Source organism: Lycorma delicatula, chromosome 7, assembly GCF_047948215.1.
Source record: "Lycorma delicatula isolate Av1 chromosome 7, ASM4794821v1, whole genome shotgun sequence".
NCBI classification, from domain to species: domain Eukaryota; kingdom Metazoa; phylum Arthropoda; class Insecta; order Hemiptera; family Fulgoridae; genus Lycorma; species Lycorma delicatula.
This window is the reverse complement of record NC_134461.1, coordinates 88224971-88246359: the sequence shown is the minus strand read 5'-3', so window position 1 is coordinate 88246359 and position 21389 is coordinate 88224971. Positions and strand designations below refer to the sequence as shown.

Here is a 21389-nt window from a genome sequence, read left to right as displayed (position 1 = left end):
TACTTAAATTTTTTTTTTATTGTAGATTGGTGATAGTGTTGTCAGCAAAGGAAGAGAAACACTTGAAAGAGCAATTGCAATGGTGAATAATACTAAAAAATGGGGAGCCCAGGTTGTTTATGGTGATACCGATTCATTATTTGTACTTGTTCCTGGTAGAACGCGTAAACAGGCATTTGAGATTGGTGCTGAAATAGCAGAAGCAGTTACAAATGATAATCCAAAACCAGTTAAATTGAAATTAGAAAAAATATACCAACCTTGTATACTTCAGGTAGGTTGAATACATAGTTTTTTTATCTGATAGATGTTTCTTCATTACTAAGGCAGAATTTATTTTCTGAGTTTTCAGGTAAAACTGTAAATGATGTAAATATAACTGAATGTGTCCATCATTATATCTTGAAAATATCATATGAAGATAGGTATTGGTCATCCTGGTATAGAAAGAGTATAAAGTAAGTATAAACTATTAACAGCTGGAGCCAGTTTCATTTTACTGGTACTTTTGCATTCATTGCATTTAAACAACATTCAGAATACAGAAACTCACAAAAAAAAATGTTTAATCTACATATTATATATATTTAAATCTAAATGAATAAAATAGTTTAAACTGAACACATTATGAATAATAAAGTTGCTTCAAAACCTAATCCAAGCACTAGTACTACAACCAACACGGAAACCCCAGCAACAGTCTCTAAAGAAGGTTGATTTAGAGTGAACACTGACACAGGCTTAGGTAAAGTTTAGTAGATTTAGACATTGTTTGATTTAGAAAATAATGTTGATTTAAACCTTCTTTTTTTTATGTTATACTTTTTTTACAGTTAATTTTCACTTAAAGCATGATTTCATATTCAGTATGTTAGTTCATAGATTAACAGGTCAAATGTTATGGATTATGTTATTTATTTATAATGCCTGTGTTTATTTATTTAGACAAAAAAGAGATATGTTGGATATATGTATGAAAGTTCTGATCAAGAGATGCCTGTCTTTGATGATAAAGGAATTGAAACTGTCAGAAGGGATGGGTGCCCTGCTGTTGTTAAGGTAAGTATTTTTTTAAACAGTAAAACTTAAGATATTCGTTTCATCTTTAATTATGGTATAAAAATATCTGTATATTGTTCTCATATACTTATTTACTCATATATATTATTTTTAGCCTGTTAGGGCTCTGCCCCCTGGACCTCCCTGTGTTCATTAAATTCATGTATATGAATAAAAATTAAACCCTGTTCAATTTAAAAACTATTAGTGTATTGTAATTTCTTCAGAGTTTGGTCAACATAAGACCCTAATTGGTTTATAGATTTCCCATCGCAGCTTTACTCATGAAATACGTAATCAGAATTATAAACATAAATTACCATCACATTGTTACCAATGCTCGAGAGACTTGAAGCAAAGATTGAAATGGATATGGGGATGGACAGATTTGGTTTTAGGGGAGATAGAGGCACTCAAGATGAAGTGGGATGCCTAAAGATGCTTGGAGAAAGGATGTTTGAAGTGAATAGAGATGTGTATGTTTGTTTTATTGTTTGGGAAAAAGCTTTTGATAGGGTAAATTAAAATGTGTTACTACAGATTGAAAGACAGTGGTGGAGACTGGAAACACAAGAGGCATATTAAGGAACCAGTATACCAAAGAGAAGGTGGTAGTGAGACTTGGAGAAGACAAATCAGAAGAATTAGTATTGGAACAGGAGTGAGACAGGACAGGGGTGCTGTCACCGGTACTTTTTGGTATTTATGCAGAAGAGTTAATGAAAAAGGCCATAGAAAAGGCAAAGTGTATTGTGGTTGGTGTTGAAAAATACAAATGATCAAATATGCTGATGACCAGGCAGTGCTGGCGGAGTCTGAGGAGGAGCTTCAGGATATGTTAGAAAATATTAGTAAAATAGGAAAAGAACTAGAGATGAAGATTAACATAGGAAAAACCAAGGTGATGAGAATGAGCAAAAGAGAAGGTTCAGTTAATATAGTGTTGGAAGGAAAGAATATAAAACAAGTAAAATTCTTTAAATGCTTTGGAAGCTTGGTGAAATGGGACGGAAGTTGTACAGAAAAATTAAAAGTAGGATAGGGGTAGGTAAAGCTGCATTTGAAAAGTTTAAGTGACTGTTAACAGCAAAAATAATGTAGATTAAATGAAGGAAGAGGTTTGCTAAGTGTTGTATTTGGAGTGTGTATGGCAATGAGAATCGTGGACTATAAAGAAAAAAGAAGAAAGATATTTATACAGCTTTGAAATGTGGTTGTGGGGGAGAATGTTGAGGGTGAGGTGGACTGATAGAATAAGGAATGAAGATCAAGGATCGAGGAAGTTAACAGCAACAATAAAAAAGAGGAAAACATCTTGGTTGGGACATATCTTGCGAAGAGATTGCATGCTAAGAACGAAAATAATTGAAGGGAAGATAGAAGGTAAACAAGGAAAGAGAAGAAGGCAGAAAGGAATGATGGAGGATATAAAGAACAGGAGAATTTAAAGAGAAATGATGGATGACGCTCAGGATCAAAAGCATCAAATTGAAACTTGCCATAATTTTTAATTTAATAAGCATCAAATTAAAAGTTCTCTCTTCTACAAGAGAGAAGAAGAGAAAATGATAAAATTCAAATAACTTGAAAATAGTTTTTAGATGTTTATCTGAAGAGTGTTTGGAAACTGATATTGAGTGAATATTTTAGTTATAAATGGGGAAAATTTGCAATCATTTTTGAAATTTTTTTTACTTTTATTCACGCCTTTCAAGGTCAAATTTCAAAAATGTAGAATTGGTTTTTAGATATTCACATGAAGATTACACACATCAAAAATCAAGTTGATATCTTCAGTTACGAAGAAATTAAAAAAAATATTAAATTTCATTATTATCTAGGGTTAAAACCCTAAGGGTTAAAACCATTTAAACTCAGAATTCTTAAGAAATCCTTTCTTTACATGCACTTAACACCATAAGAAGAATATGTATACAAACTTTCGTCAATTTATCTTCAATAGCTTTTGCTGGTTGTTGATTATGAATCACTCATATGTTCTTTAATATATATAGATAATTTGAATTAGTAATATACATTAATATGTCAATTAAAAAGATATATGACAAAGCAGTAGAAAAAAAACATAACATCCTTATTTTTAGTAATTAAAATAACCATAGTTATAAAAACTTTAAATTCAAAATTTATATCAATGTTAGGAATTGTAACCTGCAGCACTTAAAAATAATTAAGAAAAAAGACATTGTAAAAATGGTTCACTTTAAAGAAGAAGGTTTTTCTCATCAAATAAATTAGAAAAATCAATTATTTAAGTATTTAAAAAAAAGTTTTCCTGTATAAATTCTCATGATCATTACACAATGTATTTATGTCAGTAATCTGTGTAGTTTTATTCAACAACAGTTCTAGAATATGTCACAAAAAGTTTTTTAATCCTTATAATGCCAGGTGTATATTTCAAAAACTCCTTTAAGACTGCAAAAATTATTTATTTAGTATGTTTTTTAACTTGTCATTTTTATGAATAATTTTTTTTTCAGGTAGAAAGTTAATTTTGGTATAATATCTTGGATAAAAGAACTGAAACATCAGTCTAAATAAATTTCAGTATAAATTAAATTATATTAATTAAAAAAATCTTAATTTTGTAATTAATTTTAAGTGACAGAATTTTAAGAAAATAATAATAAAAATTTGTTGTTATACAATATTATTCTTCCTTCTTTTAATTGTATTAATAATTGCAATGTTAAAATACAGATTATGAAGTGAAGTTAAAGGCTGTGTTTCAGAATATTTTGTAGTTTTGTTTAATTTTATAAAATTATAGATGCACGAGGTCTGTTAAGAAAATAACCGAACTTTGTTTTTTTAATTTTTATTATTTATTTTACAGATTACTGGTTCTTGTCCCCTTCAAAGTACTCCCTTCTCCTATTCACACACTTTTCCCAGCGGTGTCTCCACTACGCGAAGCAGTCCTGGATAGCTTCAATTGAAATGGTCTTTAAAATCCGTGACAAATTTGCTTTAATGTCATCAATACTCTCAAAATGGCATCCTTTCATCACTGATTTTAATTTTGGAAATAAGAAAAAATCACTAGGAGCCAGTCCTGGCAAGTAGGGTGGCTGAGGGAGGACAGTCATCTGATTTTTGGCATGAAACTGATGAATTGACTAGTTGAGAATGTGAGCGCATAGTCATGGTGAAGGAACCACGAGTTGTCGCACTACAACTCTGGTCTCTTTTTGCAGATTTTTCACGTAACCGTTGTAAAATGCCTTGATAGTACGCACGGTTCATTTTTTCACCTTGAGGCAAGAATTCAAAATGCACGATTCCATTAAAATCAAAAAAAAAAACAGAGAGCTTCACTTTGACATTGGATCGAGACTGACGTGTTCTTGGAGTGTGGATATCCTTTGCTGATCCATTGTGATGATTGAACTTTTGTCTCTATGTCATAGCCATAAACCCAGCTTTTGTTTCCCGTTATGATCCTTTGCATGAATGTTTCATCGTCTTCGGCTTGTTCAAGAAGTTGCCGACAAACATCCACTCGATGTTCTTTCGACTGTTCAGTTATCAAACTAGGAACAAACTCTACTGCAACTCGATGCATTTTAATTTTTCAGTCAAAATGTCACAGCATGATCCAATTGAGATGCTAACCTCTTCTGCAAGTACTCAGATGGTGATCACTGACAAGTAATCAGCGATTTGCATGCACCAGATCGTTTATTTTCTGAATGTGAGTGTCATTAGTTGAAGTCGAAGGCCTTCCTGGTCAAGGGTCAACGTCAATCGACTGATGACCACTTTTAAATCGTGAAAACCATTCGTAACAATGAGTACAACCCAGAGAATCATCTCTGTAAGCTTGTTTCAAAAGTTGAAACATTTCTTTGGAAGTTCCCCAGTTTCATGCAAAATTTTATGTTGTATCATGCTCCCGAAAATCGCACATTACAAAAATCGCCACTAACACTTAAATTCATTGCACTCGAATAATAACACGAAAACTAAACAAGATATCAACAATCCAAGAACTTGTGTTTACAGAGTAGGTTATGCGGAACACAATGCTGCCAACCGCATGCCACTAAATATCTTCATTGGCACGTAATTAAAAATGTTCAGTTATTTTCTGAACAGACCTCGTATAAGAAGATATAAGCCAAATTCTTTAAAATAAACCGAATTATTCTTCATTAACAATCTTTTGTTTCTTTGATATTTATTTATTTATATATATTTATTTTTCATAATACTACCGTAGTAATCCCATACGGTTTTAGACTAGCTAAAATAGAATCATGGTAAGTAATATTTTAACAGATTGTTAAAACTGCGCGTGAAACTTAAGTAAAACATGCTTAATTTACTAGTTTTGTTGTTAAATTTATTTTATTAATAGAATCTACTAATAGCTAAGACTGAAATAGTGGCACAGTGTTTAAGTAATTAAAGAGAGAATCCTTTACCTGTTTAGAAATATTTAAAATGTTAGTTTTTTTACAAATTAAAATCATTCTGGTCAAGTTCATGGAAAATGTTGGTGCAGCTATTTAGATTCACTTAGGTATCTGTTTGGTACTAAAAGGAATAAAAAAATAAGTAAATGTTATTATTAATAAATTTTTAATTATTTGATTTCAGTTTTATCTTTAACTATTTTGTCACTTTGTATTTTCTGTTTATTTTGTTATAGATACTTGAAAAATCATTAAGGATATTATTTGAAACTAAAGATGTCAGTTTAGTTAAACAGTATGTTAATAAGCAGTTTTCTAAAATATTAACTGGCAGATTAAGTATTCAAGAACTTACTTTTGCTAAAGAATACAGAGGTGCATCTGCATATAGACCTGGTGCTTGTGTACCTGCTCTTGAATTAGCACGGTTAGTAAGTCTAAACCTTATAAATTTTAATCATTTTTACTTTTATTTTATTTAACCCTCTTAAGATTTTTTTGTAGAAATTGGTTTTAAAAGTACGGATTCATCAGGTTATATCAAAACAGTATTAACAAGTAACTTTATTTTAAGAAATACTGTTCGCTAAATCACATATCAAGTTTTTATTTTGGCTGGGGTGAAAAGAAAAACAAGGTTGATTATTGATAAAAGCTTTGTAAAGGAAAACATAATGCGGGTGGAAACCTTTGTTATGTGTATTATTTGGTTGTATCACCTCAAAATGAATGTGTAGATTTTATTTGTTCAGATATTGGTTGCTTAGGCCCCTCACTATTATCAGTTAGATGGATCAAGTGATTTTTCAAATCTAGAACCATACTTATTTTCATTGACATCTACGTACTATTGACGCTCAGTAGTACTGAGAGTACTGTAAAAACCATTACCAGTTGGAAAAAATTCTGTTTTGGTTATGCACAGTGTAAATAATATGAAAAACAACATTATTTATATTATTATTATTACTAAATACTTATGAAAATATAATATATTTCATTGATGTTTAATTTGTTTAGAAAACATATACACTTATTAATATTTTTTTTGTTCATATGATTTTTGAATTTGTTTGTTTTCTATTGTTATTTCTGTAATGGTGCTGATATTATTTTAATTTTATTCTCTATTCTTTCCAGAGAATGGGTATCTAAAGACAGGAGAGCTGAACCAAGAGTCGGTGAAAGAGTACCTTATGTAATAGTGGCTGGACATCCAGGAGTTTCTTTAATAAGTCTTGTCAGGTCACCGTATTCTTTGTTAAATGATCCTGGTTTAAAAGTTAATGCTGAATACTACATTACTCGTGTCATTATACCACCTTTAAACAGATGTTTTACCTTAATTGGAACTGATGTGCACCAGTGGTATGTAATATAAGAATTGATTAATATTTTTTAATAGTGTGTTTGTGCTTATATACATACACATAATGTTACTTGTGTAAAAGATATATACTTCCATGAGGTGCTACCCAAAAGTGCTAGATAAGATAGATAGGTGCTAGATAATGCAAACTACAATACTTATTAATCAGCTGGTCAAATGGTGCCGTGCTATATAGCTCTATGCTTTTGCTTTTTGTGACTTTGTAAAGGTGTGTTTATTCTGTGGTGAAGAGAAAATGAATGATGTTAAAGGCAATGAATTTTCGTAAATTCTACTTTAAATCTGACAAGATTGCTTGGAAACTCATCAAATGCTTGGGAAAGGATTATAAAACCAGACTGCAGGTAAATTGATAAGTTTTTCATTAGTTATTTGACAGCAAAATGTAGCAAAAGTAGCAAAAGGAGAACAATCTTTTGCAAGATTTTTGGCATAACATGTGGTGTTGGGAAATTTTATCATGAGAGCTCTACATGTAGCACAAAAACATGTTTAACAAAAACAACACTGTATTTAGGTCTGTACTGAGCTGAAATAATTTTCTGGAATTAACCAAAGTTTCATCTCCAGTATCATCACTGGTAAAATACTGTGAGTTATGGTTATTGTGGTTTATAAGCAGCACTTGTTGCAGAAGAAGAGTCAACCAATATCATTACTGACAAAGGAAGTGAAGCAGGAATTTCAGATAAACATCAAATCTGTACTGATTGGCTTTTTACACTCTGATGGTATCATACACAAAAAATTTCTTCCATAAAATCAAACTTTGAAAGAAAAATCTATTGTGTGACGTTTTAAGGAGATTCAGAAAGGACATCTGAAGCAAATGGGTCGACAGGTGATGTAACAAAAAATGTTCTTGCCCCATGACACAATGCATTTGCACACATTTGTACTTAAATGTTGGCGTCTAGGCACCTTGTGGTAGAAAAGTCATTTCCACCATCACCAGATGTATTATTCACCTGACCTTTCCCCTTATTACATCTGCCAGCTTCCAGAAATGAAATTGAAGCTTAGTTAATCTTAAAATAGCCATTTAAGTCCATTGAAGATATCTACATTGAATTGAGGTGATATTGAACGTCCTGATGAGTGATGATTTACAGAAGTGGTTCCAATCATGGGAAAAATGGTGGGTTCTTTCATTCCAGAAAGAGTTCACTTTGAAGGGGATAGAGGCCAGTAATTTGTAAGGTAATTTATTTTTATATAGGCTAACTTAGGTAAGATTTGGGTAGCATCTTGTAACAAATATGTGTTTAGTTGGACCATTGATATGTTGTGCTAATTACTGAGTACATTACTGTAGTTCTGGATTTGTTGTGTGGAAATTTTTTGGAGAATAAATTTTGTAAGTTGTTTAAAAAATGGCATGGTGGCTTAGTTGATACTTTAGGTATGATTGCGGCTAAACTAGATCATGTCCTTTTTTCAGTTTATGGAAGTTGGGCCACCTTCAACTTCTCCTCACCTTTTTCTGCCCAAGAACCACCTCTCATCCATTTTTATAATTTTATTGCATATCTTCTTTAATTCTCCTTAACTGTGCTCTATCACTTCATTCCTAGCCTTCTGTTTTTCTCATTTAAATATAACATTTTATTTTATAACATATTCTTTTGAAACATATGTTATAAGTAATAACAAATTATGTTATCATTTATTACAAATATTTTTATTCCAGTCATCATATAAATAAACCACCACAATTTTGACCTTCTTGTTAATTCTCTCTGCAAATTACTCAGCGTTAACTGTTTTTCTACACATGTTATCTTTCCTAAAATATTTCTCTTGAACTTTAACTCTGTATAAACTATACTCTCAATTTGTTTTGATTGGTTAAGATCTAAACTGGACAAATTATTGAATTTTTAGTCAGTTCATTTTTTTACTGGATTGAATTTTTATTCTCTTTTTAAATGGAACCCTTTCTTGCATCACTTACTTTTGTATTAATTTACATACGTGCATACACTTAACATTTGCTATTGTTTAGCAAATATCTATATTAATTAAATCTTACTGTAAATATACATAGATTATTATAACAGAATGTAATATACTATAGATTCTGAGTCATTGCTACTGGAATATATCAGTACACCTAAGACTCAATATAGACTTCAAGAAATTAGGATCAGTGTTAGCCTACTCTAGCACACCTGTGTCAAGGCTCAAAGTCCTCACATGACACTGGAATCAGCTTAAGCTCAAACTTCGCTGTCATCTTGCACTTGTTTTATTCAATCATTAAAATTTAATGTTGAATCATTAAACAGTTAGTACTTCTAATGTCAATAACACTTTTCTTTGAACAGTTTAAAAATAATCTTTTATGATAAAATTGCTTACCTAATGACATCTGGATTTTGATTTGTTGATACTGTGCAAATCTGGGTAAAGATTATTACTGAATTTTACAATGTTTTTTTGTCTTGGATATCACCAAGCTTTTGGCAAAACTTGTAATATTGTTCAACACATTTCATTACTGTGTACAAAGTGAAAATGCAATAAATTACATACCGCATTCTAGCTGACTAGCAAGAAACAAGAATGAGTAGAGAAAAATAAGGTTAGATGTATTTTTAACTGGTCTAGAGTGTTAACTTAAAGTAAATCAGTTTTGTTTAATTATTATTATTATTATTATTTGCAGTTAATTAATGCTAAATTTCTTTTTATTTTTTCTTATTGATGTTAATGGTCTCCGTGGTATGAGTGGTAGCATCTGCCTTTCATCCAGAGGTCTCGGTTCGAATCCCAGTCAGGCATGGCATTTTCATATTCTATAAAATTATTATCTCATTCTCTGAAGCAGTACCTAATGGTGGTCCCAGAGGCTTAAAAAAAATATTGTTAATTACTATTTTTAAGTTACAATAGCTTATTGTTTTAAGTACTAAAAATCTGATTATAAAGTAGTAAAATGGAGTTAAGTTGAAATGCTAGATGGATACCGGGTCTATACATTCATTCATTCATTCATTTAGTAAAACTGGTTAGCTTCAGTTTATATATTTATTACTGTAGATAGAGAGCACTCTTTCTCCAGATTTGTTTCCTCTTAGTTATTAAATATTTTCATTCAATTTGAAAATTATATTTTCTTATTTGGAGGGATTCCTCCACCCTAATAAATTACAACAAAACATTTCCTCCCTAACAAGCCCAATATTAAGCTTTAGTATTGCTGTATTTACTGATTAAAAAATTGTTTGTAAATACTTAAAAATGGATAATTTATCAAGTGATAATGTTGTTTGTGTGTTCGCTCTTTATTAGTGAATAATTCAATATATAATTATAAAGGGGTTCTTATGTATTAACGCCACCGCAGCTACAGCTTTATTTAAAAACAAAGTAGTCAATCGGATTTCGGTGGAAAATGGATGATATAGAGTTTAACATAGATTCAAAACAGTCTCTTTATTCATTTTAATAAATGGTTTTATTTTATAAATAAACCAAACTTAACCTACGCTCGCTAACCTTGACTAATTAACCCCGTAATTTTTTGAGTATTTATTTAATAAATTCAGTAATTATTGTTATTTAAATAATAAATAATTGCAATAATTACTGAATTTATTAAATAAATACTTTAAAAAATGACGGTGTTAATTAGTCAAGGTAAGCGTAGGTTAAGTTTGGTTAAATTATATTTAAAAAAATAAATAAATATAAATAACCATTTCTTAAAATTAATAAAGAGACTCAATAAAATAAATACTCAATTTTAAATAAAGCTGTAGCTACGGTGGCGTTAATACGTAAGTACCTATAAAGGTTTTGGCAATTCATTGAAATTTAATAAAAAATTTATTTTAAATCACTTTTACATGTTTTTATTTTGAAATGTATCATTACATGATACATTTAATATCATGTTTATATGATTTTTTTTTTTTAGGTACACAGATTTACCTAGGAAACATCATACATATTTACCAACAGCAGTACCAACTGGAATTAAGAAGGCAACTATATCACAGTATTTTGCTACAGTTAATTGTATTATTTGTCAAAAACAAGCTATAAATGGAATTTGTGATGAATGTCAGTTACAAACACAAAGATTAGCTACTGAATTGGCAATGAAAATTAATAACTGGGAAAGGAAATATTATTTATCTAATAAGGTAATTCAGAATCAAAGGATGTTTTCTTAATACAATTAAGAACATCTTCAACAGTTATTAATTAATAATTTATATTATGAGATGAATATACGGGGCTAAGGTATCCTAAAAAAGCACTTGCTGTTTATTTATTGAAAAACCAATACAGTAAGATTTACAGTATATAAAGATAAAAACTACAGGTTGTTATTTTTCTCAAATATTATCCAACAGATTATTATCGTTTGAACAATCTGAATAATATTTTGAATAATTCTTTTAGTGAGTTTGTACCCAAATTCATTAAAAAAGGATTATAATCTTTTGATAGTATTTTAGAAATGTTTGGATTCATAAAATTCCCCTGTCTGTGATTTAAGCTTCTCCTTGAATGGAACTCCTGATTGTCTTAAATACTATGCATACCATTTTTTCAGTTACTTTCATTAGTTGTGAGAGATCTGAGAAAATAAGCTCTGAATTTATGATTAGTCAGTTATCTAACATTTCTAAAACCAATTCATTATTCATTAATGAATTATTAACTGTTCTTTATTAACTGTGGGTATTGTTCGCCCATTTTTAAACATATGGAACTATTGACTTGTAGTGTCCTCACGTATCAAACCTTCTCTATAAACTTCATAGTAATTCAAATAAATCACTGTCTGATTTTGATGTTATAAGTAAATAATGGTTTGACATAAAAAATAAAGAATTTCTCGAAACAGTAATTGTATTGAGAATTCCTTTCATTCTTTGCGACTTTTCTATCTGATTAAAAGACTAATTTTCTGTAAATGCAAAATTTGCTGTAAAAATAAATAAATTGCTTGGGCATACCCTTAAAAGTTGCTGTGAGATGGTTTTTTTCTCATGGGCAACTGTCTGTGGCATTATCCATCAAGCCTTTATATTCATTGTCCTAAATTTCAAGTCAGGAATGGGGTTTATAGAAAAATTTTGTGATTTTGAATAATAAATATGATAGCATCTGGGCAAAGCCTGGTTCTTGTTAGTTAATAATAATTTTGAAGAATATCTCTTATGCTGTACGTAGTGAGAGATTCCATTGCCTTAGATTAACAGTGAACTCTTATTGCCCAATTCCTTATCAATGGAAAATTTTTTATGCTATAATAGTATTAAGCTGCTTGTTGCCTGTTCATTAACAGACTCTACACCAAATCCAGACAATAAATTTAGCTGTTTCAGAACAAGAACCATCCTTGCTGTAGAAAGAGCTCTAGAATAATACTGATATGGTGTACATGATTTTATTGCTTAATTTATTTATTTTTTTTTTAACTTTATTTGCTGTGGATTTAAAATATAATTATGGTTGTTAGTAAAGCAGGATTTATGGCAATAAGATGAAAGTGATTAAGTACTTGAGACAACATTTTTGTTGTTCTGTTGTAGTCAACCCAAGAATATGGTTTTAGCAACAACAGAACTATTATAAGTTGTAGGTTATGATGTTTTATTGCCTGCTTTTCTATCCTATTTCAGTGCTAGACCAAAGTGCCATTAGGGCAGACAAAATGAACTGCCTCATGTACATTTGTCGGTGATTAATCTAGTAGTTTTACTTTATTATAAAAAAAAATAATTTGTTAATTTTTTTTTTTACAGTTATGCCAGTCATGTTGTGGTCGATCAGATAACATAGACTGCATATCATTAGATTGTCCAGTTTTTTATAAATTACATCAAACTAAACGAGATTTAAACCAATCTGCTTATATTCAACAGTTACAACATGATTATCTGTCATTTTAATTATCAAATAACAATATCATTGTAAATGTAATCAGTATGTATTTATCTAATGTACAGTATTTGTGTATATGTGTATATTTTTATTTTTAAAAAAATAAAATGAAATCAGATATTTTATATTTTAATGTACCATTTATTTCTATATCTTTTTTTAACATTTGTAAATAGTAAAGATACTTTAAGTTGTCCTGAAAAGCTTTATTTTATATAATTTATTCTTAAAAATATTTATTATTGTAAAACATAATATATATAAATAAAATGTATTGTTAAACATTAATTATTTATAATTTATTTTTTCTCTTTGCTAAACTATGCACCCAGTTGTCATCAATAACAGAACATTTGTAAAAAAATGTAGGCTTCTCATCTTTGTATTTACTGCGAACAAATTTTTTTCACTGTGGTAGTGTTTTTGTAGACCCACAAAAAACATGATTTAAATAAAAAATATTAGCCAGCCTCTGTGGCGTGAGTGATAGCATCTTGGCCTTTCATCGAGCGGTATTAAATTTAAATCCTGATTCTCTCCCCTCAACAACGCCTCCGTCTGCTCGACAATACGCTGCAGCGGGGACAGCGTCGCCACCTCCGCTTCCTGATGGGATGTCATCTCGTCGTCGCTTGGCTGTATTACGTAGCATTCTTGTAGTTGGTTGTCTAGTAATTGGGTGGCGTCGTCATCACTGCTCGATAATATGTGATCCCTGTCTTCCTGACTAGCGACGTAGTTTTCTTCGTCCCGGTAGGTGGTGGCTGAGTCGCTGTGTTTTAGTCTCTTGCTTTCTGCTGTTTCCTTGCTTTGATCAGATCTTCGATTGTTTGCATGTTATAATATTTTATAAGATTCAAATCCTGATCAGGCATGGCATTTTCATACATGATACGAATCAGTCATCTCATCCTTTGAAGCAATACAACATAACGGTGGTCCTGGAGGATTAAAAAATGTAAAATGAATAAAGAATTAACTTCAAAAATATTTAAAAATTAAAAGATAATAATTTTGCAGTAGGATTAGTTGGTTGTTCTTAATTGATTTTAATTTGGTACAAACAGTAATAATTGAAATTTAAATAACCAAAACAATGTTATGTTTTAAAGTTAATTTTTATATTTAATTACATTATTTGAACTTGCTGTATACTCTAACAAGACATTTGAATTAGCTTCCAGTAACAAATTCCTTTTTTAATACAATTAAATATCCACAATCTGTTTCCTTGGAACGATGAATAGATTGTGTATAATGGACTGAAGTAGAGAAAACCAGACAAAATTTAACAACTTTATATTGGATTTTATTTTGGCTGCCAATGTTTGATAATGAAATTAATATTTTGTAATGTGTGAAAAGTATTGCCTGCCCGGGATTCGATCCCAGTACCTATAGATGAAAGGCAGGGACATTACCACCCCGACGCGAACATCGGTCACAAGTACAGTATAAGGTAAACCCACCACCGGGTTGGTTTAGTGGTGAACTCTCACAAATCAGCTAATTTCGAAGTAGACACTAAAAAGGCAGTTATATAAACCGATTTTAATGCTACATCGTGTACACCGATGTTTGGTGGTTGGGTAAATCTCAGGAATGGTTCACCTGATACTGTACAGAGCTGCACTTCATTTACACTCGCATGTTAACCTCTGAAGTAATGCCTTTCGGAGGTTAAACAGAAAAAGAAGTATAAAGTAACATTGTATTTTTGTACCCTTCTTGCAAAAATGCACCAAATATGTTTTCCGCGACATTTGATTCTATCATGAAAGTACGGACTTACCGAAAAAGTAAATTCTTAAATTGAACTGTCAGTAGCGCTGCATTTTTGATGGTATGATATCCTAGTATAACACTAATATTAAATAATATTCCATATAGAGTCAATTCTTAGTTTTAAATAAAGCAAAATTAATGCTTCGGTAAAGTATAGATAGAATAAAAATTGCCCATCTATTTGCGGGAAAAAACTAATTTTGAACTTAAATTGTTTTCACTTTCCGCCACTAGATGTGCCCGTACTACATTCAGGGAGTGCAAAAATACCAATGGACGTAATAAAAGAACTAATATAGATATCGATCATAAAATAGATTTTTTTATATAATGATAGAGTATGAACAATAAACGACAAATGCACGCGAAACTACGTTAATACTTTAATTATTTTTAATTTTGTTATTTCTGACTTTATTTTTAAAAATTCATTCAGTGAATTTTGATTTTCTTATTTTGAAAAATAAATAAACGTATTATATACTACAACAATAATACCAACATGATAGTCGTCGTTGAGATGGTCTGTAATGAGAAATAGTGGTGCTTGACGTTTATGTCAAATATAGGTTATTTGTATTTGTGTGTAGGTTATGTTTATGTTTTAGGAATAGTTTAGTAAAATATTGCTAGTTGAAAATATTGTATTATATTATATGTGATACATTCATAATTAGAAATGAATTCGAGTTTGCCTACATTACCATCAACATTTGGTATACAGAGTACTGCTGGTGCAGTACCAGTAAAAAATGACAAAGGTAAAAATAATGTTTTCTTTCTAAAAAAAAAATGTTAATGATTTTTATTTCATTCATTTGATATTCTTTTATGTTTAGTAGCATACATCTTAATGATAATACTTGTAGTATTTTGTTTTTAAGATTAATTGAATTTTAGTGTTACTATATTTTAGTTTATTACAAATAAATATTGGGAGGAACAAATGTATCCAACATATAGTGTGTCATGGGTGTTAAAAATTATTAACCTTTCAAGATCTCCGATTGTAATGTATTTTTCCTCTTAATTTTTTCATACCTTTTTAGAGCATTCTGTATTTTAAATTAAATTTCAGTGTAAACTAGGCCCATAATGCTGTAATCATTAGTTTATTACTCAATATTATTTTTCTGGAGCACAATTAAAAACAAGGAACTTGCTAATTATTACAGAACTTACTGTTCTCTTTCAAGAGTATTGTTTTCTACTCAGGCTATTGATAAAATCATTGTAGATTATAGTATTAAAGATAATGCTGAAAATAAGTTACTGTTGATACTAAAACATGATCTTTTAAGTGATAACAGAAACATAATTAAATGAAACAGTGGTAAATCTGAGCAATTACTTGGCTAACTTCAATTTTTTTCTTAATTTAATATGCCATAGTAGACATGCTTAACATCAGGAAAACACAAGAGCTAAACATCTGAAAGCAGGTTTGGGTAGCAGGTGCCCACGCCAGGTCAAAGTCCACACCATCTAAATCAGTGCTGTAGTCAATAATAATGGATTATGGTGACCTGTTCAGATGCTAATCCATTCTGTGAAGAGATTAGAGTTAAGGTTTAAGTTAGAGATAAAATTAGAGTTTTGTGGAGAAAGGAATAAAACATTAACTAACCTTAATAGTTATACTCTGAGTCAGCTGCTGAAGATGACTCATTATGCTCTTTGTAAAGTGATTATCCTGTCATACACATGACTAATAGCACAAGAACATGTGTTTTACTGCCTCTCTGTAGTGACTATAGTTCTGTTTAAACATAAATTCGGCCAAGTATCCTACAAGATTGTGTTAAGTACTACCGTTGTAATTTATTCCTAACCTCTCCATTCTGTGAAGAGATTAGAGTTAAGGTTTAAGTTAGAGATAAAATTAGAGTTTTGTGGAGAAAGGAATAAAACATTAACTAACCTTAATAGTTATACTCTGAGTCAGCTGCTGAAGATGACTCATTATGCTCTTTGTAAAGTGATTATCCTGTCATACACATGACTAATAGCACAAGAACATGTGTTTTACTGCCTCTCTGTAGTGACTATAGTTCTGTTTAAACATAAATTCGGCCAAGTATCCTACAAGATTGTGTTAAGTACTACCGTTGTAATTTATTCCTAACCTCTCTTCAAATAAAGGAATAGCATCTGAACAGGTTGCCATAATTTACTGCCTCTCTGTAGTGACTATAGTTCTGTTTAAACATAAATTCGGCCAAGTATCCTACAAGATTGTGTTAAGTACTACCGTTGTAATTTATTCCTAACCTCTCTTCAAATAAAGGAATAGCATCTGAACAGGTTGCCATAATTCACAAAATTGGATTATTAATTGACTAGAGTACTGTTAATGCAGCATAGACTTTGACCTTGCAAGGGTTCATTGTTTACTTTATTCACCCTCCTAAATAGTTTTGAAAAATCTTTTAGTTACCATTTCAAAAGTAGTACAGCTGTTCATATATGATCAGTATGCGTTAATTAGTTCATTACTTTTGCATAAAAAAATTGAAAGTTGCACACACATAATGAATCATCAACTTCTAAATATGGTATCTTGTTGAAATAGCCACATCTCTCTTCCCTTGCTGTTATCTTCTAGTTACTGTACTTTTCCCTTTCCTGTTCTTGAACAATTCAACTCAGGGACTCTTCCTTGGTTTCTTCCCTATTGTGTTTCCTTCAAATATGTTTACTAAGAATTGATTACACCATAATAAAGCCCCATTAATTTTATCCCTTTTTCCTAATCAAATTTTAAAGCAATTTGTGTTCATCATTTCTCTTATAATTTGGTTGTTACCTTTTCTGTATGCCCTGCCAGTCTTCCTGAGTTTTCTCTAGATAAACATTTACATTACCTTGATCTTTTTCCTTCCATTTTCCCAGAGAGTTGATGTCTCATATCCTTACATTAACACATGCCAGACAAACGTTTTAAATTTTTTCCTGACCTCCAAGCTGATACAATTATTTATTAGTAACCTCTTCGTATTTTGGAATTCATTTTTAGATAGTGCTGTTCTTCTAGTGTTATTCTTCTATTAATGTCTGTTCCATATTTATTTTCATCAGTGGTGCACTCCCTAAGTAACAAAAATTTACCTAGTCCAAAATCATATTGTCTTGTATTAATATATCTGCTTTTACATTCTTTCTTATACCATTTTGTTTTCTTCTTGTAAGTATCTCAAAGATTTTAATATTAATGGAACTCATACTAATTTTTTTTTTCTTTTTTATGAGGGTAAAATGATACTTTTTTAACATTTTAAATTTCATAATGTATGTATAAAGCAGCAAATGCTACTTTAAAATAAATTTGTTATAATAATTTTTAATATTTTTTAAAGGTGAGGTGTCTATGCAAAAAGTAAAAGTCCACAGATATGTATCAGGAAAACGGCCAGAATACGCTCAACAGTCAAGTTCCGAAGATGAGTCGGATGAAGAGGACTTCCTTGAGAAGCGTCAGCAGTCATTACGAAATGAAACACTTCCACCTGATGATCAGGTACCTGATTTACCAGATGATGATCCTCGTCTTCGACGTCTTAAAACAAGAAAATTTACTGACAATGAAGGGGAAGAAGATGGTGAAAATAGATTTGGAAGACATAGGTATGTATTCAGTGGTAACAGAAATTGTTTATATTTAACTGTGCTACAAAAAAATTACTCTTAAAAAGTTTAATTTTATTGTATTTATTTGAATTATATACAAACTTGTGTGTGTTGGATATAAGGATATATAAAATGAATGTCACTTTGGAGTTTGCATTTGTGTACTCCAAAAACCTCTTGTTTATTTCAATTCTATGAAATTGTATGATTTCAGTATTGTTAGTAGTTTTTCTGGGTGCTAGTTAGGTTGTAGATTTTCATCAAAATTTATATTTTTAAATAACGTATCTAAGTAATATGAGATGTAATATTGGATTTGAGAGCTTCTTCTTACAGCCAGAATTAGTTTATAGGATTAGGGTGTTTGACGTCGCTGTAAACTTAATCACTCGGGTGATATATCTGATATTAATACCACATTTAAAGTTCTACCATTACCTCAAGTTTATATTTCCAAAACAAATAAATAAAAATGTCCACTGTTATCTGAGTACTTTTCTGTATGACAAAGAGACAATTTTTTTTCATCGTATTTTTAATAAATTACACAAACTAAATGACTTCTGACCAATTTATTTAAAATTAAATTAAAAGATGTCCTTTTTCAAAAAACTAATTGTGTTGATCAAGATTAATCTATTTAAAATGATTCTGTTAAGAGAATATTACTTTGTTGAAACAAACTTGAATTTTTTCATCCTTTTTTTTAGCTTTGACTTAAATATATCTAAACGTTCTTCAGTTTTTGTTTTTAGCAGAGACTTTTATTTTAGTTTTGAACTTATTTACCCTTCATTTGTTAATATCATTAACTTTAAATATTGTATAACTATTTCTTTTTTGTCTATTAATTTGATATTCTGTGATGCTGCTCTGATTAAAATTTTGCCATGGCTTTCTTTTATTCTTTCTATAAATGACAGAAGCAGTTTCTTTTGTTAGTTACAGAGTTTCTTACATACATATTCTTTACATGATCTGTGTTGTCCAGTTAAGAACACTCACTGTTGAGCTCATGCAGGAATAACTGTTGAGAGGAGGTTATTTGTCATTTGCAAACAGGCCACAGTAGTCTTATTGATGGATATCTCATGATTCAGACTGATGCACCCATGTGTTCACTGTGATTGCCATCTAACAGTATACCACAGGTCTGTGTAGTTGCTGTTTTGCAGCATTTGGTCGGAGATTTAATTTAGAGACTAACATCTAAAATATTTTAGGGAACAATATGTTCCCTAAACACGTATAATGTTATCAAATGTTTTGGTATTTCTTAAAGCTGTACATCCATATTCTATATTTTATTATTACTATAATGTGCTTCATATATTTATGCTATTTCACATATGCCAGATAGTAATTTTGTTATTTTAAGTTAAATTTTTAATTTTGTATTTCATTGTATTTTTATTTTACCTTTAACGTATGACATAGGCACTTTACATCTGTGCCATACTGTATGAGGAATATTTTTTGTTATGATGTTATGCGTTTTACTTGTTGATTTTATATGGCTTACTTAATGTTAAGATTGGTGTTGGCTAAGTTTCATGTTTGAGGTATTTGTTATGATTTTAAATCATTTTGTATAGTAATATTGTGTCCAGGTGCTGATAACATTTTGTTGTGCACCCAGGAGAAAAAAAAAATCTGTGTGACTTACATATAATCAGATTTGTGTGAAATATTTATGTATTGAAATAAAATTGTATTTTATATTATTGGAATGTGGCATGCTCTTAGTTAAAAGGTGAGTCTTGATAATGTTTTGCACCTGTTGATTAGTCTAAAAATCTCAAGTATTTTGTTTTTATCAAGAGCTGAGGTCTTCTTCAAATCTTAATTTTTGTAAGATCACTTTTAGTATAAAGTAATCTTTTATATTTTTAAGAGAGAGTAATTATTAAATTTATTATATCATTGGATATTTTATAAAAATTAGGCTTCATTTAAAGATGTTGAAAGAAATAATTAAGTTTTGTGATATACTAAGACTGATAATATATTACAGCCGTATTATTGATGATATCTAACAGAATGGGCGTAGTTAAGGAGAATATTTATGAGGTCTGTAAATAAAGTAACAAGACTAGGTTTTTTAGCAGCCAAATTGGCAACACTGTAAAGTTACTAGTAAACATATGGTTATATGAACAGCTGATTTATATTAGGTATTAATATTTTTAGTCTATTGTTGTCACGTGAGACTTAAACAAACTTTTTGTAAAATGAGTTTTTGTTGTGCGTTACAAAAATGAGTGATAATTAGCAATGTTGTGCATTAAAGTTTTGAGTTAAAATTGGTGAGAATGCTTCTGAATCTTCTTCAAAATTGAAAAGGGCATATGGAGATGATGCTCTGTCATGAACCCAAGTTTTAGGTGATTTAAAGCATTTTCAGATGGCTGGGAATCAGTTGCGGATGATTCACGCTCTGGAAACCATTAACGTCAAAAGGTGACAATGTTGAGCGAATCAGAGACTTGATACAGTACAACTGGCGATTAACTGTCAGAATTATTACAAACAATTGAATTTGAACCATACCACAGTCCATTAAATTTTGACAAACAGATTGGTCATGAAAAACATTTGTGCAAAATTGGTCCCAAAAAACCTCACTGTTGAACAGAAAAACAACAGGGTGGAAGTGTGTCGCAATCTTCTAGGGTGAATTGAAACTGATCCTGATTTTCTAAAAAATGTTATTACTGGTGATGAATCTTTGATATTTGAGTACAACCCAGAAACAAAACGCCAGAGAAAGGAGTGCCACACTTTAAACAAACTACGTCCCAGATAAGCAAAAATGAGCAAGTCAACACCATGCTAATTTGTTTCTTCAATAGTAATGGCATGTCCATAAGGAGTTTTTGCGTACAGGATAAACTGTAAATCAATATGTTTACCAAGAGATTCTTGAAAGACTGCGGAAAAGAGTTGCGTGAGACCAGCTGTCAAAGACAACTGGATGCTGCATCATGATAATGCACCTTGTCACACTGCACTCTATTAATGAGTTTTTGGCAAAGAAAAACATTCCTGAAGTTCCTTAACCACCTTATTCACCTGACTTGAGTCCCTACAACTTTATCCTGTTCCGGACTTTAAAAAACACACCTCAAAGGATACCATTTTAGAACAGTAGATAATATTTAAAAAATGTAACTGACTATCTG

The 21389-nt window shown here is 30.4% G+C and overlaps 2 protein-coding genes across 4 annotated transcripts in view; both read left to right on the top strand.

The window, feature by feature from the left end:
* The window catches only part of PolZ1 (DNA polymerase zeta catalytic subunit), a 103442-nt gene extending 90359 nt beyond the window's left edge, over positions 1 to 13083 (top strand). For 2 of the 3 annotated variants that reach the window (XM_075370993.1, XM_075370992.1), the window contains exons 24-29: positions 26 to 274; positions 946 to 1059; positions 5738 to 5928; positions 6642 to 6869; positions 10814 to 11042; positions 12657 to 13083. In XM_075370993.1, the coding sequence (XP_075227108.1) occupies positions 26 to 274; positions 946 to 1059; positions 5738 to 5928; positions 6642 to 6869; positions 10814 to 11042; positions 12657 to 12803 (1158 nt within the window). In that variant the 3' untranslated portion in view covers positions 12804 to 13083. Of the gene's footprint in view, positions 1 to 25; positions 275 to 945; positions 1060 to 5737; positions 5929 to 6641; positions 6870 to 10813; positions 11043 to 12656 lie in introns of those variants that run through there. The other variant, XR_012757071.1, reaches the window with a different exon arrangement.
* Positions 13084 to 15092: 2009 nt separating this feature from the next.
* Positions 15093 to 21389, top strand: part of Mfap1 (Microfibril-associated protein 1) — a 28977-nt gene continuing 22680 nt past the window's right edge. Inside the window, exons 1-2 of the mRNA XM_075370994.1 lie at positions 15093 to 15341; positions 17937 to 18204. Of these exons, the coding sequence (XP_075227109.1) occupies positions 15260 to 15341; positions 17937 to 18204 (350 nt within the window). The 5' untranslated portion in view covers positions 15093 to 15259. The remainder of the gene's footprint in view (positions 15342 to 17936; positions 18205 to 21389) is intronic.